A 17,585-nucleotide genomic window follows, 5' to 3' on the forward strand; every position below is an offset into this window, starting at 1 on the left:
ACCTTGGATGGATGAAAACTTTATCATGGACTGGCACTGTCCTTGGCCCAGAGTTTAGGAATCACTGCTCTAAACCCTGTTGTGATACATATAAGTTCTACGGTGTTCTGCCCACCAGGGTAGGTGGTCAAGGGTTACACTAGCATAAAAATGTTTGGCCTCTAGAGAGAAGCAATGAAAACATACCATGGGTCAGAACAGTTGGTTCTGAGGCTGAGACTCTGGAACGGACTGGCCACTTGGGTTTGGGTGGCCCTTAATTCTCAAGAGAATTGTCCAGACAGGAAAGGCCTAAATCTCCCTGAGGTTGAGGATGGTATCTAGGCTCTGTGGTCAACTGTGAGTACAGAGGAAAATGTAGTGGTAGGAAAGCAAACTGTCCATTAAAACTGAGTGCCAACTCAGTTTTCTAGAACTTTTAATGTTTGTTTGTTTGTTTGTTTTGTTTGTATGTATTTATTTGAGAGAGAGAGAGAGAGAGAGAGAGAGAGAGACTCCCAAGCAGGCTCCATGCTGTCAGCACAGAGCTCCACACAGGGCTCAATTTCACAAACCATGAGACACGTGACTGAGTCGAAATCAAAGAGTTGGGCACTTAACCAACTAAGCCACCCAGGCACCCCTAGAACTTTAAAAATGTTCATGTACCTGTGGTTGGCAGGGAGAAAGGGACCTGCAAGATACTAATAAAATGAACCCCAAAATGTGTCATGCACAGAGGAATGAGTTGCAAAGGGATAGGAGAAAACTTCTGAGTGTAGTAGAAATGTTCTGTATCTTGAAAGTGGTAATGGTTTCACAGATGTAAACATATGGTAAAACCCATGTACATTTTAAACATGAGCAGTTTACTGTATATCAATTTACCTGAATAAAGTAGGGTTTTTTTTAACTCAACTGTAAGAAAGTGACTTAGAGCAAAGCCATTCTGCTTGAGAACCTAAACATAGTGTTGTATGTAACAAACCATGTGACTTTCATAAAAGTAGAATTAGCAACTCAAAGTGGTTAGTCCAATTTAGATGACAACCGTCAGAGCACAGCTAAGCATAGGTGAGGAGCAGCAGTGGAGTAAGACCGCCCAGAGCAGGTGGAGAGAAAACAAACATGGGCGGTCATAGCCAAAAAACCTCCATGCGAGGAACCATCTTCAAGTTTGCAGTCCCAAAGAGGAACTTGAGAAACCGGCAGTTTCAGTGATTACTCTGGTTGAAAACTAAGCCTCAAAAATTATTTTCATTATCCTAGTTATTACTGCCCATGATGCCTTCAATTTTCTGTCCTCAAAAAGCCAAGTGCACAACACTTCCACCCAGGCTGTCCTACTCGGTCTGAAACTACTGCTCTCACTAGGCAGGACAGTCCATCGAAGAAGGACTTACTTGCCTCACCCTTATCCAAGCCTCACAATCCTCATTCCTTCCCCCCATGCCCTACCCTCAACTCCCTCACCCATTCCCCAGCAGCCCGCATGCTCCGGCCTTTGCCCTTTACTCTCCCCTTCCCGCACAGGCCGTACGCTCTTACTCTGGTCCCAGCGTTGCCCTCACCTCTGCCCACAGGTGCCTCAGCCCCTCAGTAAACTGTGTTCACAAGTCCCTTTCCCTTCGTCTCTTGAAAAGCATCCCCAGCCCCTCTTACAACCCAGCTCCTCACTTGCCCACTCACCCTCAGGCTCTTCGTACCCTACTCCCCTACCTTAGACACTCACACCCGGCCCCTCACCACATGCCAGCCCCTCACCCAGTGCCCTCACAACCGGTACAGTCACCAAATGCGGTGCCGTCATTCCACAGTCCCTTAGCCCCTCATGCGAATCTCCGGGCCCTGCGGCCCATACTTGCTGTTCACTCACAGAATCCCGACCCTGACCAGGCCCGAACGCCGCAGCCGTGCTAGGTGAGTTCAGGCCGCCGCCATCGCTCCTGAGGCGCACCAGCCGCGCCCCGCCCCGCGCCACACGCAACCCGCGCCCCCGCGCACCACACGTAACCGCCCAGCGACGCACCGCTGGGCAGTGGCGTGCCAGCTCATTGGCTGGACCCGGCCAGAGCCGGAGCGTCGAGGCTTGTTTCCTGGCAACGGCCGAGCGCAGGGGCGGGGTCGCCGACGGCGTTCCGAGCGAGGAGTACCACCTCTTCTCCAGGTCCCGCCCCTTGTGCTGTAAACCCCGCCCCTCTGAAGGACTCCAGCGTGTCATAGGAGAAGACTCCTGGGAAGGCGGAGGCCCACAGGGCGGGAGGCGGAGCCCGAGGAGGAAAGGTCGAACCAGAAGGGCAGAAGGCGGGACCTAAGGAGAGACGCAACTTTAAGAGGCAGGGAAAGGCCTAGGGGCAGGGTTTGGGAGAGAGCTGAGGCTGAGAGACTAACTGAAGGAGCGGGGCCAATGGTCCAGGGTGGTGCTTAGGATGGAAGAGTGGGCTGGAGTGGGCGGGGCTAGCACGAAGGGGTAGGCCTGAGGGGAGGAGTCAGTAGGTGGGCAGGGCCTGTGGAAAAGCTGAGCCCAAGAGACAGCTGACTGCAGTAAGACTATTACATTTTTTTAATGTTTATTTATTTTGAAAGAGGTAGAGATCGCGTGAGAGGGAGGGGCAGAGAGAGAGAGAGAGAGAGAGAGAGAATCCCAAGCAGGCTCCGCGCCATCAGCTCAAAGCCCTGGGCTCCATCTCACCAACCGTGACATCATGACTTGAGCGGAAATCCAGAGCGGCCTTAACTGACTGAGCCACCCAGGCGCCCTTGGCCTACTTCATTTTTGTTCCATCTGCACACATGGCTTGGACGACAGTACCGGGCTGGTGACCACCCCCTCCCTAGCTTCCCCAACACCTGATGCCCCGTGATCCCTTGGATACTGTCTTGTTCAGTTACTCAAGGAACACGGAATAAGCATCTCCATGCCAGATAGGATTCCAGATCAATTAGAATCCGTCTCTGCCCTGCAAGACCTCAGCCCTTTAGCCAGATAATTGCAATGTAGTGTAATAGTTGCCATCAAGGGGGGCGCCTGGGTGGCGCAGTCGGTTAAGCGTCCGACTTCAGCCAGGTCACGATCTCGCGGTCCGTGAGTTCGAGCCCCGCATCGGGCTCTGGGCTGATGGCTCAGAGCCTGGAGCCTGTTTCCGATTCTGTGTCTCCCTCTCTCTCTGCCCCTCCCCCGTTCATGCTCTGTCTCTCTCTGTCCCAAAAATAAATAAACGTTGAAAAAAAATTAAAAAAAAATAGTTGCCATCAAGGAGCAGCACTTAACATGATTTTATGTACAGAGGATGAAGGCAAAGAAGGGTGAAGGGGCTTAGGGGAGCCTTTGAGGAGTAAATGACGTCTGAGCAAAGAAACAAGCAAGAGCATGAGAAACTAACAGAAATGAAAGCTTCAGATCAGGGCTATGGCTTAGATCAAAGTATTGTACCAATGTTAATTCCCTGGTTATATAATATGATAACAGGGGAACATGGGTGAGGAGTTTAGGGGAACTTTTTTTTTTTTTTTTTACCTTTTATGCAACTTTCTGTAAGCCTGAAATTAGTTTAAAATATAAAGTAGTTAAAAAGAAAAAGAAATGGGGCACCTGAGTAGCTCAATCAGTTAAGCGTCTGTCTTCGGCTCAGATCATGATCTCCCGGTTTGTGGGTTCCAGCCGCGCAACGGGCTCTGTGCTGACAGCTTGCTCAGAGCCTGAAGCCTGCTTGGGATTCTGTGTCTCCCCCTCTCTCTGCCCCTCCCATGCTCATGCTCTGTCTCTCTCTGTCGCTCAATAATAAATAAGGGTTAAAATTTTTTTAAAAAAGAAAAAGAAATGGCAGTTTCAGCCCAAAAGATCAGCCCATACCAATTCAGGAGGTGCTCTGGAAACTACAATGAGTACAGCATGTCTGGAGCCTAGGGAACATGCAGAGGAAACATTGTGAGATGAGGCTAAAGACATGGATAGAAGTCAGTTATTAGATTTTGAGGCCATGTTAAGGAGTTTAGATTTTATTGAATAATAGAGAGCTATAAAAAATTTATACATGGTTAAACTGATAAGGATCAAACTGAAGTTGTAAAGTTACAGAGAAATGGACATGTGGACATTAGAAGGTAGGGCACCAGGGCTTGAGGACTGGATGAATATGAAAGGAAAACAGAAGGAATAAAAACTGATGCTTAGTTTATATAAGTTCATTCACGGGCAAAACTCAACTATGGTATTAGAAGTCAGGATAGTGATTACCCTTAGAAAAGCATTGCCTGAAAGGGGGAAGAGTAGGGTTCTTGTAGTGCTGGTTACATGGGTGTGTTCACTTTGTGAAATTCATCAAGCTGTATACTTAGGAAATGTGCGCTTTTATATATATGTTTGTTCTGGTTGCTATGCTGTATAACAAATCATCCCAAACGTAGTAGTATAAAAAAAACCATTTTATTATGCTCACAGATTCTGGGAATTCAACCAAAACACAGCAAGAATGGTGTATCTTTATTCAACAATTCCTGGGGCCTCATATAGGATGCTTGAATGCCTGCGGGTGACTTGAAGTTGGTGGGTAGAATCATCTGAGGCTTCTTAACTCACATATCTGATGCCTGGGCTAGGACAACTCAAAGGCTGAACTCAGCTGGGACTGTCAAACACAGTACAGAGATATGACTGTTCCTTATGGCTTGGGCTTCTCACAATGTGGCAACTAGGTTCCAAGAAGGAATATCCTAACAGGAGGCTTCCAGATAAGGAGCATGCCCAACAGAATTAAGAAAAGGAAGCTGTATGGCCTTTTATGATCCAGTTATATTCTGTTATATTCTTGTTATATTCTATTGGTTGAAACAGTCACAAGGGAAGAATGTCAAAGAATTTGTGACCATTTTTTAAAACTGCCACAAAATCACATAATAATCATAATGATAGCAATAAAAATAAATACTAGTTTTAAAATTTTTTTTTCAACGTTTTATTTATTTTTGGGACAGAGAGAGACAGAGCATGAATGGGGGAGGTGCAGAGAGAGAGGGAGACACAGAGTCGGAAACAGGCTCCAGGCTCCGAGCCATCAGCCCAGAGCCCGACGCGGGGCTCGAACTCACGGACCGCGAGATCGTGACCTGGCTGAAGTCGGACGCTTAACCGACTGCGCCACCCAGGCGCCCCTAAATACTAGTTTTAGATGTTTGAGCTGAAAGGCCAGAGAGAAGGATTATAAGAGAAAAAACATAAGCTCAGTTATAGTCCCCATGGGCTAAAAGTGACTATGGGATATCCAAGTGGAGACATCCAGTGAGCAGTTAGTGGTATAGATAAGCCTGCAGCTCAGAGTTCCTGGGAGTCAGTAGATGGGAAGGGAGATCCTGCATAACCAAGATTGGCCAGAGAGAGCTGGGAGCACAGAAAGAGAGTAAGACACCTAGGTCAGAGTTCTAAAAAACACCAACACAGAAAGGATAGGCAGATGGGCTTATGAAAAGACTAAGAAAAAAATAGACAGAAAAGCAAGGGGGCACTTAGGTGGCTCAGTTGGTTAAGTGTCCAACTTCGGCTCAGGTCATGATCTCACAGTTCATGGGTTCGAGCCCCACGTCAAGCTCTGCACTAACAGCTCAGAGCCTGGAGCCTGGTTCAGATTCTGTGTCTCCCTCTCTTTCTGCCTCTCCCCCACTTCTCTCTCTCTCTCTCTCTCTCTCTCAAAAAATAAATAAACATTAAAAAAAAAAACAAGAAATTGACTTAAGATAAAACCCTGGCTTTATAAAATGGCTGACAAAGCTCTTCCCTAGCTATTCCCTGTCCACCATTCAGCCTTCTCTTTCACCACTAGCCACTCAGGTTCTCTACAGAAACCAATTGATGTCCCCCAATCATCCATGCTTTTTAAAGTCTCTGTGCCTTTGCCCACTCTATGCACTTTGCCTCTAGTGCTGTTCACTCTCTCTTCACTATAGACCTAACTTCTATTCATCCTACAGAACCCAGGCTCAGTTGGGACCCTTCTTACAGTGTAATAGCCATCTGTATATCCACCTAATAGAGCAACCATCAAGCGAATATGTAATTGCCTATCTACCCAACTATTTCCCCTACCAAACTCCGAGTTTCTGGAGAGCAGAGAATGTGTTTCATTCGTCTTATCTCCCCAATATTGAGCACGATATTGGCCTGGCACAAAGCAGGTATTCTGATTATGACTTGTTGACTGAGATGATAGAAGTCAAAGGGAAATCAAGTTAAGGGAGAATTTTTAGGATTTTTTTGTTTGTTTTGGTATAGGAGAGATTTAAGCATGTTCATAGAAAGGGAAAATTGAAGGAGGTTGAGGATCTAGAAGACACATGGAATAGCTGATAGGATCAGGTACTAGAGATAACAGGAAAGGAATGGGGGCAAAACCCCACAGGATGGCCCCCCGTCACACTCATCCAGTAGGAAATTAGGTAAGGTGGGTGTGGATGTAGATAAGGGTGCAGATAATGAAAACAGAGCTCACATTTGATGTGACAAGCATTCTTTGTCCCTAGAGACTAGTTCAGCACCTGACACAAATGAGCCATTCAGTAAATAGTTGTTAAATGAATAAATAATGAGGCTTAAGCAGGGAACTTGCACAAGGTAAAACAGAATGACTGAGCCTACACTGGCACCCGTGTCTCCTGACTTAGAGGACCCCTATGTAGTTCAGTTTGGTGGGGTGGGGGGAGCAACAAGGCCCAGCCTTACCTCTGAAGTATGCACCCCCACCTTCTCCTGGGACCTCATTAGAGATGTTTAGTTGGGCAGGTGTAAGCCCAGGCCCTGGGAGACAGGGCGGGGTGATGGAGCCACACTGCCTCCACCCCTTCTATAGTGGCTGGCCCTGGTTGTGTTGCTAAGAGCTTCAGAAGCCAAAGACAGAGGAGTCACAGTGGAGACCAAGGGCAGCCTCTTCCAGGCAGGGAGGCACTAGCCCCCACCCCCTGAAGCTACCCACCTGTAGAAGCCCTGGATATCTCACATCCAGGCAACAGACCACGGAAGCATGAGCCAGGACAGCAAAGTGAAGACGACAGAGTCCAGCCCCCCTGCCCCATCCAAGGCCAGGTGAGACATCCTGCTTCCCTGTATCATCTCTGTCCGCCTAACTCGATGGAGCCTGATTCTTCATGGTGCCCCCAGTGACAACGTCAACATTAAATGGTGAAAAAAATGAAACACTGCTTCTCCTCTTGCCCACAGGAAGTCGTTGCCTGTCCTAGACCCATCTGGGGATTACTACTACTGGTGGCTGAATACAATGGTCTTCCCAGTAATGTATAACCTCATCATCATCGTGTGCAGGTTTGGCATGGGGCTAAAGGAAGGGCCTTAAACAGAGATAAGGGCTCAAGTGTCCAGCCAAGGAAAGGGACAGGCTCTTGGCCAGGGCCTGAAGGAGGTGCAGCACCCAAGAGAGGGCCCAGGGCAGAGTGCTGAGTGCCTTGGGGAGATTGCCTTACACAGAGGATGCCCTGATCCAATCTCTTCTGTCCCTGCCACACAGAGCCTGCTTTCCTGACTTGCAACACAGTTATCTGGTGGCCTGGTTAGTACTGGACTACACAAGTGACCTTCTATACCTACTGGACATCGTGGTGCGCTTTCACACAGGTCAGTGAGCCCAAGACTGACCATTTGTTCCATGTTACCTTCCAAAAGAGAGCCTCTTAGTCACAAGGTGACTAGTCATAAGTGACCCCTTTATAGCACTTTCGCATGCCTCCATGCTTCACAACACCCCCACGCTCATCCCAGTAACCCTGGGGCAGGGTTATGCCCTCCCTCACCCTGTCCCCATGTCTGTCTCCCTGTCCCACCCTGGCCTGCCCACCCTCACCCTTATTACTAGAGCAGGTAGGTGTCCTGACTCAGCCTCATACCTGACCCCATCTTATGACTGACCCCAGCCTGTCTCCCCCTCCCCCTCCCCAGGATTCTTAGACCAGGGCATCCTGGTGGTGGACAAGGGTAGGATTTCAAGTCGCTACGTTCGCACCTGGAGCTTCCTGTTGGACCTGGCATCCCTGATGCCCACAGATGCGGCCTACGTGCAGCTGGGCTTGCACACCCCTATGCTGAGGCTGAACCGATTTCTGCGTGTGCCCCGCCTCTTTGAGGCCTTTGACCGCACAGAGACCCGCACGGCTTACCCAAATGCATTTCGCATCACCAAACTGATGCTTTACATTTTTGTTGTTATCCATTGGAATAGCTGCCTATACTTTGCCCTATCCCGGTACCTGGGCTTCGGGCGTGACGCCTGGGTGTACCCTGATCCCGCACAGCCTGGCTTTGAGCGTCTGCGGCGCCAGTACCTCTATAGCTTTTACTTCTCCACCCTGATCCTGACCACTGTGGGCGATACACCACTGCCAGCACGGGAGGAGGAGTATCTCTTCATGGTGGGTGACTTCCTGTTGGCCGTCATGGGTTTTGCCACCATCATGGGTAGCATGAGCTCTGTCATCTACAATATGAACACTGCAGATGCAGCTTTCTACCCGGACCATGCACTGGTGAAGAAGTACATGAAGCAGCAGCACGTCAACCGCCGGCTGGAGCGGCGAGTTATTGACTGGTGAGGATGCTGGGCTTCCAGACCAGGACAGGGACAGGTGTTCTGGATAGAGCCTGAGGAAAATGGCTGGGTCCTTACTGCCTAGAGGTCCAGGCAGGGCAAGTAGGGCATGGCATGCATTGGGGGGTTCACTGAGTGGGGCTTAGTAAAGCATGTCTTCCATTAGTTGTATCTGCACTTGGGGGGCTGGGTTGGATAAAAGATTGATGGGAGAGGAACTCATACACAAGGAAGGATAACCTGGAGACCATGGAGTAAAAACTGCCATTGCCTGGTAGGGCTCAGATGGCTCTGGAAGAGGTAAAGGGAGAAGAGTGATACCTCCCAGGGAATGGCCAACAAGATGGTTGACTATGTCATAGGCATCCATGCTATGCTATGAACAAAAGAAAATGTCAGCAAGTCAGGGAGCTAAATCAGAGGGCCTCTAGATACAGGGCCTGGTGATTGAAGTGGCTATCAGTGGGATATACAAGGCATCACTGAATGGTGGTAGGTGGGATAAAGCCTGACAGGAGGTAAAGGGTGTCTTATTCACTGTCAACTGGTGGAGGCTTCCAGGCCTTGGTTGAGGGAGAAAAGGTCAAAACATATCAGTGACCAGCAGACCTTGGAGTGAAGATATTCATCAGCCAACTGTCAAGTATTCCCATGACCCCTGTGAGATCTCAGTGTTATTGAACTCTTGGCTGAAGCTGAGCTGAACCCTGATGGAAGGAATAGGGGCAGGCATGTTGGGGGCTGGGGAGGAACTACTGCTGCTCTTGTCCCTAGGTACCAGCACCTGCAGATCAACAAGAAGATGACCAACGAGGTAGCCATCTTACAGCATTTGCCTGAGCGGTTGCGGGCCGAAGTGGCTGTGTCTGTACACCTGTCTACTCTGAGCCGGGTGCAGATCTTCCAGAACTGTGAGGCCAGCCTGCTGGAGGAGCTGGTGCTGAAGCTGCAGCCCCAGACCTATTCACCAGGCGAATATGTCTGCCGCAAGGGGGACATTGGCCGGGAGATGTATATCATCCGTGAGGGTCAGTTGGCTGTGGTGGCAGATGATGGTGTCACCCAGTACGCTGTGCTTGGTGCAGGGCTCTACTTTGGGGAGATCAGCATCATCAACATCAAAGGTGGGTACTTCAGTGTTTGTTCTGGGACAGGGCTGAGGGAGTGGGCGGGGATAGCAGAACCCCATACTGAGACCAAATGGTACATCAGGGCCTGCAGATTTAGGAAACCTGGTCCTTGCCTGAGTCACTAGAGGGCTCATGGGAGAAGCAGGACATGGAGAGTCTGTTCCCTGAGAAGAAGCCAAGCCAAGGTTAGTGCACAGTGTGGGTCCTCAGGAAGAGGAAGTAGATCTCTTTAGTGTGTGTCAACCCAAGGCACCAACACACCAGTGGCAAGTGACAGAGATGATAATAATAATAGCCAATATTAATTGCACACTTACTGCATGCCATGTTCAAAGTGCTTCACATGTACCAACTCATTATATTCTCACAGTAACTCAGGTAGTTACCATTATCTGTATTTTAAAGGCAAGGAAATTGGAGTACAGAGAGGTTTGGGAAACTGTCCAAAACCATTGAGGTAATAAGTACACACACTTGGGAGTCAGTAGAAAGAACTTTCTCACAGCCAAATGGAAAGGAGGGTAGTAAGAAGGCATTGCCATTCACTCCACCAACACCAGGCCAGGCCAGGCACAGTACACGGGCTCACTGATTCCTTCCATCCACCTGCACAGTAGGCATTGATATGCCTAATCACAGGTAGGGACACTGAGGCCCAGGAGATGGGAGAACACAGCAAGGGGTGACCGCACTGTCAACTGACTGAAGCCAGATGAGCTCTCAGCCTGGGGATCCCACTCTCTAGTTATTCCAAAGGCCTCACATCTGTCCTCCAAGGATCTTTCAAGCTCTACAACCTGGATACGGTCAGCTGCTGTCTACATGATTTTGGACAAGTTATTGCACTTTTTCCAGGCCTCAGTTTTCTCATCTATCCAATAGGGATGATATTAAAAACCCAAAGAGTTATTTGTGAGGATTAAATGAGTTCCACGGGTAAGTCATCAGCATCAGTGTAGTGCCTGGTGCCTGGCAAGTACCCTTCTGAGTCCTTCTAGCTCTGAGACTTTGCAGCTTTCAGCCTACTCTGTTTTCCCCCCAACCCCTCAGCAATATCGTTCTAAAATGTGAATGATATCATACAGCTCCCCTGCTTAAAATATTTCAGTACCTTGCCACTGCCCTCAGCATAAGGTCTGAACTCCCTGCGGTGGCTTACCACATGCGGCATCACCTGCTCTCCCCTCCTGTTTCCACTCTGCTTGCACCCGCACTTCACCCACTCTGGACTGCTTACTGTTTGCTGTGGCCACCTAACTGGCTCCGACCTCCATCCCTCTGCTCATAATCCTTCCTCTGCTGGGATGCCTCCCCACGCCCCTGACCTTCCCCTCTTACCTCCTTCTCAGTCAGGCATCACTTCCTCCAGGCTTCCCCAACGTGTCTGCCAGCTTGTTAGGGGCTCTTTGCCTGTCTTCTCACAGCACTGGATGCATACATCCACACTGCACCAGCTATACTATTTTGTAACTATCCGGTTCAATGTCTATCGCCTCCAGACTGAATTCTTGCAGGCAGTTCTTTGTTACCCACCTAGTACAGGGCCTGGTCCCCAGTATATTACTGAATGATGACAGAATTAATGAGACGGAAAAAGAGGCTCAAAAGTACAAGCAGGGAGATGGGGGGTCCTGATTCATGAGTAAAAGCCCCCCTCACACCCACCCGACTAACTGTCCTCCTATGTGTCTGCCCACGGGCCACAGGAAACATGTCTGGGAACCGCCGCACAGCCAACATCAAGAGTCTAGGTTATTCAGACCTGTTTTGCCTGAGCAAGGAGGACCTGAGGGAAGTCCTGAGCGAGTATCCACAGGCCCAGGTCGTCATGGAGGAAAAGGGCCGTGAGATCCTGCTCAAAATGAACAAGTTGGATGTAAATGCCGAGGCAGCCGAGATTGCCCTACAGGAAGCCACAGAGTCCCGGCTGCGAGGCCTTGACCAGCAACTCGATGATCTACAGACCAAGTTTGCTCGCCTCCTGGCTGAGCTGGAGTCCAGCGCACTCAAGATTGCTTATCGCATCGAACGGCTAGAGTGGCAGACTCGAGAGTGGCCAATGCCTGAGGAACTGGCTGAGGCTGATGATGAGGGCGAGCCTGGGGAGGGAACCTCTCAGGGTGGAGAGGGCAGGAGTGCCCAGGAGGGACCCCCAGACCCAGAGTGACCCCATTCTTATCTCTAGGACCCCAATCTCCAAGGGAATCCAGAGTTGTAGGAAAATCTGCCTGCAGAAACTCTGCCATCCTGTCTGCTAGGTACAGAGATAGGAATGAGTTGGGGGTATAGAGGCTCACTTAGAAGTAAAAGAGTATAGCATCCATTCATCCCCCACTCACCAGCACACACACACACACACACACACACACACACACACAGTTGAATGTACACATACTGCCCCCAAGACTGCATTCCATATAAAATTCTCTGGAGTTTCCATTTTCAGAACACATATCCTTTCTCACAAACATAGGTATGTCTAATACCCACATAACATACATACATCCATTCATGCACCTCATAAAGACACATATAGTGAGACACACACCAACAGACACACAGATGCCTTCCACAGGTGTGCATACCCTTGTGAACACATAAAAACACACCCAGAGCCCTCTTCTTCCAAGATATCCTTTAAATGCCTCCCAATGGGAAGTTCACAAATGTAGCCTGCAGGTTTTACTTCAATAAAGTATTTTCCTCCTCCCTAAGCATTATGGGGGTGACAGGAAAAGGCAAAGCCAACGGTGGGCCAGAATGAATTCTGTCTGAATTCTGAGTCATGGGGGTGAAGGGCATGGGCTGTGTAGTAACTGGTAGGTTTGATTCAAAGACGCTGGGGTACATGATGAATTGAGAATCAGTGCTGAGCCAAGGCAAAGCAGGGTTATGCATCACACTGTTGTAAGTGTGCACATGCTTTCATAGATACGTTCACATATATACACTGACCATTTGTATTTCATTCCAGAGTATGTATCCTCAACTTTGTGAGCTCTGAGTGATTTGACTTAGCTTAGCAGACCAGAGCAGACACCCCTGTTCCTTCTTCCTTCCTCTGGCCCAGCCCTGGAGCCTGGGGCTAGGGCTACCCCATGTTCAGGACTGATTTCAAAGGGAGAATAGTTCACAGGGCCACTCACCTGGCCCTGCTGTACCCTGTCAGTTGTTGGAGCTGGCCTTGGTACTGCCAGAAATCCAGCCCTCCCTCTCTAGATGGTATTTCAAAACACAGGGTGGTGAACAGAGACTAAGTAGAGTGGACCATCATGGTTGGCGACAACTGGAGATTGGTGTTTGGGGAGTTTTTAAGTAACTTTGGCATACTTGGAGGGAGACTTGTAGGTTTGGGGCAGAGAAAGTGTTGTGGGGTCTCTGAGGATGAATCTTATATCATGTCTGAATCATATTCACCTGGCCACAAATTTAGCTCCTCCAAGGCCTGGCAAGTCTTTGGTCTAAGCTGTGCCAGATGGCATTTTAGAATGTACCTTGGATTTAATTTATCAATACGATGTGAGTGGTGACACATAGAGGTCAATGCCATGGAAAGAAGAGTTTATTACTTATAGTTCCCAAGAGGAGGGGGCACGCTGCACCATGCCAGGCCACTCAGGGAAGCACCAGGGTAGTGAGGAAGCAGAAGGAGCAAGGGGAAAACATGGGCAAAAAGCTCCTACTTTGCTAGCAGTGGCAAGTTTTTAGGTGAGGACATCCCTTCTTGGGCACGAAGCAAAACAGATTTGGGGGCTTGTGGTTGGAGGACTTATAATATGATTTTCAAAAACCCATGAAAGGGAGACCACAGAGGAGATGTAAACAACTCTGGTCATCAGGTTGGCCCATGATTTCAGGATGCCAAATCATCAATTACAGGATATCAAGAACAATCATTACAGGTACTATAAGAGAATGAAGGGTAGGGCCCTCAGGGCTGTCAGGGAAGGATGTGTGGGAGCATCTGCTGATGTGTAGTTATGGAGATATTTCCTCAGAACTGTTGCTGCCCTCAAAACCAAACAACCTTTTGTATATGGTGGATGCAAGTGACATAGGTGCACTCAGACATGAAAGATTGGAACAAAACTTTCTCAGATAGCCATAGGAACTGAGTCTGTGGCTGGAGTCAAGGTTGTCAGGAGGGACTACGAGGATAATTGCACATTAATCCATTTAGAAATCTGTAGTTATTTGTGATCCCTTCCTCACAAAATTTGAGATCCACAGGGCTGTCACTCAGTCTTTCTTATTCATCTCTATATCCTCAAGGCCAAAACTGTGCCTGACACGTAGTATGTACTCAAATATATATTTGGTAACTAATGTTGGAGGAAGATGTGTGTCAATTTCTTAAGAGCTTTTTCCTACCATCTCTGCCAGAATGGGTGGGTATGTTATAGGGGCCATTTTTGTGGTACTTGATGGGTTTTTTAGGGAGCTGAGAATAAGCTTTCCACTGGCACACCACAATGTTCACCCCTGTCCGAGAGAAGGCTCTATTAGAACAGGTTGCTCTTGTTATCCCCATAGAATCCTGGTCTATAGCATAAGGAAGGTGATTATGGGCCATCTTCTCTGTCCTAGATACAAAAACAAAACACTTCTGGGGCCAGATGTGCATCTAGCTCTGCCTTAGCAGTTCCAGGATAAGGAGGATTCCTTATGGTAGAGCCCCCAGGCCAGAAGACATCTTGAATATGTCTTATACCAGCAATAAGCTGGGGCCCTCTAGTAGTGGAGTGACTTCCATCACTGGATGACAGACAGTGTTTTGACAATTTGGTATCAAACTGAATAGAGTTAGGTCAGGATGGGCAGAACAGAACACAATTTTAAGGTCCTGGAATTACCAAAATGAAAACAAAAAACAAGAATCTTTTGGTCCAAAAAAATACAAATTACTGTGTATTATTACTGTGTATTAATACTGTGTATTAAGTACCTATATAGGTCACAGAAAACTTTATTGAGATACTCATTTGGGTTTTGTCATTTCATCCCATGTCCCATCATAAGAAAGAACCTAAGTCTCTGTATCCCCTAGACCTAAAACATTTTGAATGACAGAGTCAAAAATAGAAATTTTCAGAAACTCTCCGCTTTAACTTTAGTTTGTGATGACCAGGGTCCTAGGTGAACTGTGTCCAACTGTCTGTGAGGAGTTAGAGTTGAAGAAGCAGGAGCTTCTGAGCCTGAGGAAAGGAGATTTCCCAAGACTGAAAAGGAATGGGATTCTTGAATATTAGGTTTCTTTTACTGCAGTAATGTTACCACAAATTTAAGAGCTTTTAAGCTGTCTTAACAGCATGGATTTAGGGGTACCTGGGTGGCTCAGTCAGTTGAGAATCTGACTTTGGCTCAGGTCATGATCTCACAGTTTGTGAGTTCAAGTCCCACATCAGTCTCACTGCTGAGAGAGCTGTCAGCGCAGAGCTTGCTTCAGATCCTCTGTCCTCCTCTCTCTGCCCCTCCTCCACTTTTATTTTCTCAAAAATAAATAAAACATTTAAAATAAGTTAATTAAATCAAATTCTTCAAAAAAAAATAGCACCCATTTATAATCTCACAACTCTGTGAGTCAGAAATCCTGGCACATTGTGGCTCAACTGGGCCCTCTATTCAGGGCTTCCAAGGCCAAAATCAAGGTGTTGTGCAAGTTGGCCTCTTTTCTGGGGAAGAACCTGCTTCCAGGATCATTGAGGTTGACTGAAGAATTCAATTCCGTTTGGTTGTAAAACTGATGTCCTTGTTTCCTTGACACATGGCCCCTTCATCTTCAAGCCAACAAAGTTGTTGTGAAATCTTTCTCATTCTTCAAATCTCTTACTTCCCACTTATTACAAGGCTGAGAAAGATCTCTGCTTTTTAGAGCTCATGTAGTTAGACTAGGCCCACCTAGATAATCCAGGATAATGGCTCTACTTTAAGGTCAGCTGATTATTAATCTTAATTACATCCACAAAGTTCTTTTTTTCCATAATCACAGGAGTAACACCAGAAGGCAAGGTAATGGGAGCCAAAATTCTACCTATCACAGGGTTTCTGGGGAGGAAAACAGCCTGGACCCCACTTTCACAGGGGGCCCAGAATAGGGAACACTATGAATTGGGTCTTTGGAAACCGGAGAAAGATGATCCTGGCCCAAAACAGCACGGGAGCCTCAGAGCAGCGCCACCTAGTGGGAGCACAGGCTTGAACAAGGTGCGTACCCCCATAACCAGCATGACCTCTAAACCCAGGCCTTCTTCCTCTTACCCACATATTCTATCCAACATAAATCCCCCAGTAACTTTTTGCAAGGTGCTAAATTGTGGGAAAAGAGAGTGGAAAGAAAGCCAGCAAACATAAAGGGAAATTAAGTCTTCCATAAGGTAAGTGGTTAAAAGCTTACATGAGACTTGTCTGATTTAGAGAATCAAGGAAAGTTCCAATTTTTAAAAGTACTGTTATGTAACACACACACACACACACACACACAACTACTATCTCATAAATTACCTCATTATCTCTTATAATAACATTAGGAAGCTTAAATTATTATTGTGCTTATTTTTCCAGATCAGGAAACTGAAATGCATAGAGCAATTAAAAATATATTAGATGTGATTTATTGAGAAGCTATTTTATGCCAGGTCCTGAGTTAAGTGCATTATCTCAATTAATCCTCACATCTACATGAGAAAGAGGTCATTATTACCCCATTTTAAAATAAGGAATACAGGGGCGCCTGGGTGGCGCAGTCGGTTAAGCGTCCGACTTCAGCCAGGTCACGATCTCGCGGTCTGTGAGTTCGAGCCCCGCGTCAGGCTCTGGGCTGATGGCTCAGAGCCTGGAGCCTGTTTCCGATTCTGTGTCTCCCTCTCTCTCTGCCCTTCCCCCGTTCATGCTCTGTCTCTCTCTGTCCCAAAAATAAATAAACGTTGAAAAAAAAAAAAAATTTAAAAAAAAAAAATAATAAAAAAAATAAAATAAGGAATACAAAGGGTGCCTGGGTGGCTCAGTTGGTTAAGTGTCCAACTCTTCATCTTGGCTCAGGCCATGATCTCATGATTCATGAGATCAATCCCCATGTTGGGCTCTGCTCTAACAGCTCCAGAGCCTGCTTGGGATTCTCTCTCTCTCCCTCTTTTTCTGCCCCTCCCTACCTCAAAATAAATAAATAAACATTAAAAATAAATAAACAAAATGAGGAATCCAAGGCTCTGGGAGACTAGATAATTTACCCAATATCACAGGGCTCCTAAGTCACATGGAATAAAACCTAGGTCTGCCTTACTGTTTCTTTTAGGGAGATAAGTAAGGGACTGCCTCCTCTGAGGCTGAGGCCAGACACGCTCCTTCCTTTCTTAAGAATGACTGTTGCCAGCAGTAAGGAGGTTGGGGGCAGGGGGGCTAACCAGGGGAGAAGAAGCCAGTAGTGCAGAGCAAAGTTTGTGAATCACCAGCAAGCCTGCCCAATGTGTTGAAGCATTGATCTCAGGGCTGCAGCCAAAGACAAAGGACCACCCAGTGCTCTGGAGAAGAGCTGCAAATTCCAGCTCTCCCATCCACACACATACAGCTTGGGAGGGAGGCAGGAGTTTTGGAGTTGCTGTGAGATTCCAACAGGGGTGAGCTGTAGTTCTCCTACAAGAACTGTCCAAGGGCCCTGCTGCTGAGAGCCCAGCTGCTTCCAGCTTAGCTCTTCTCCCTCCCACAGGACCTAGGGCCTCACTCATTGTCCTGGGATCACTAACCTCAGGACACCTTGGCCTGGCTAAGATTTGAGATGTACCCTCCTCCTCAATGTTCCTTTGGCCTCCCCACTTCATCTTTTTCTTTCTGAGAGTTTGGCTGCTCGCCCAAGAGGCAGATGGAAATAAAGTATCAAGCTCAGGAGGAAATCAGA

At 47.7% G+C, this 17,585-nt stretch overlaps 2 protein-coding genes across 10 annotated transcripts in view; one reads left to right on the plus strand and one right to left on the minus strand.

The window, feature by feature from the left end:
* Positions 1 to 1,984, minus strand: part of FHIP1B (FHF complex subunit HOOK interacting protein 1B) — a 32,357-nt gene extending 30,373 nt beyond the window's left edge. For all 9 annotated transcript variants that reach the window (XM_045484301.1, XM_045484300.1, XM_045484299.1 and 6 more), the window contains exon 1: positions 1,856 to 1,984. The gene's annotated coding sequence lies outside the window, so the exon portion shown is untranslated. The remainder of the gene's footprint in view (positions 1 to 1,855) is intronic.
* A 198-nt stretch (positions 1,985 to 2,182) lies between these two features.
* Positions 2,183 to 12,442, plus strand: CNGA4 (cyclic nucleotide gated channel subunit alpha 4). The gene is made up of 6 exons (XM_045484310.1): positions 2,183 to 2,523; positions 7,187 to 7,288; positions 7,491 to 7,597; positions 7,919 to 8,564; positions 9,339 to 9,688; positions 11,401 to 12,442. Exons 2-6 carry the CDS (start codon positions 7,245 to 7,247, stop codon positions 11,859 to 11,861), a joined length of 1,608 nt encoding a protein of 535 aa, XP_045340266.1. The 5' UTR covers positions 2,183 to 2,523; positions 7,187 to 7,244; the 3' UTR covers positions 11,862 to 12,442.
* Positions 12,443 to 17,585: the final 5,143 nt, after the last annotated feature.

This window comes from Leopardus geoffroyi, chromosome D1 (assembly GCF_018350155.1).
Source record: "Leopardus geoffroyi isolate Oge1 chromosome D1, O.geoffroyi_Oge1_pat1.0, whole genome shotgun sequence".
NCBI classification, from domain to species: domain Eukaryota; kingdom Metazoa; phylum Chordata; class Mammalia; order Carnivora; family Felidae; genus Leopardus; species Leopardus geoffroyi.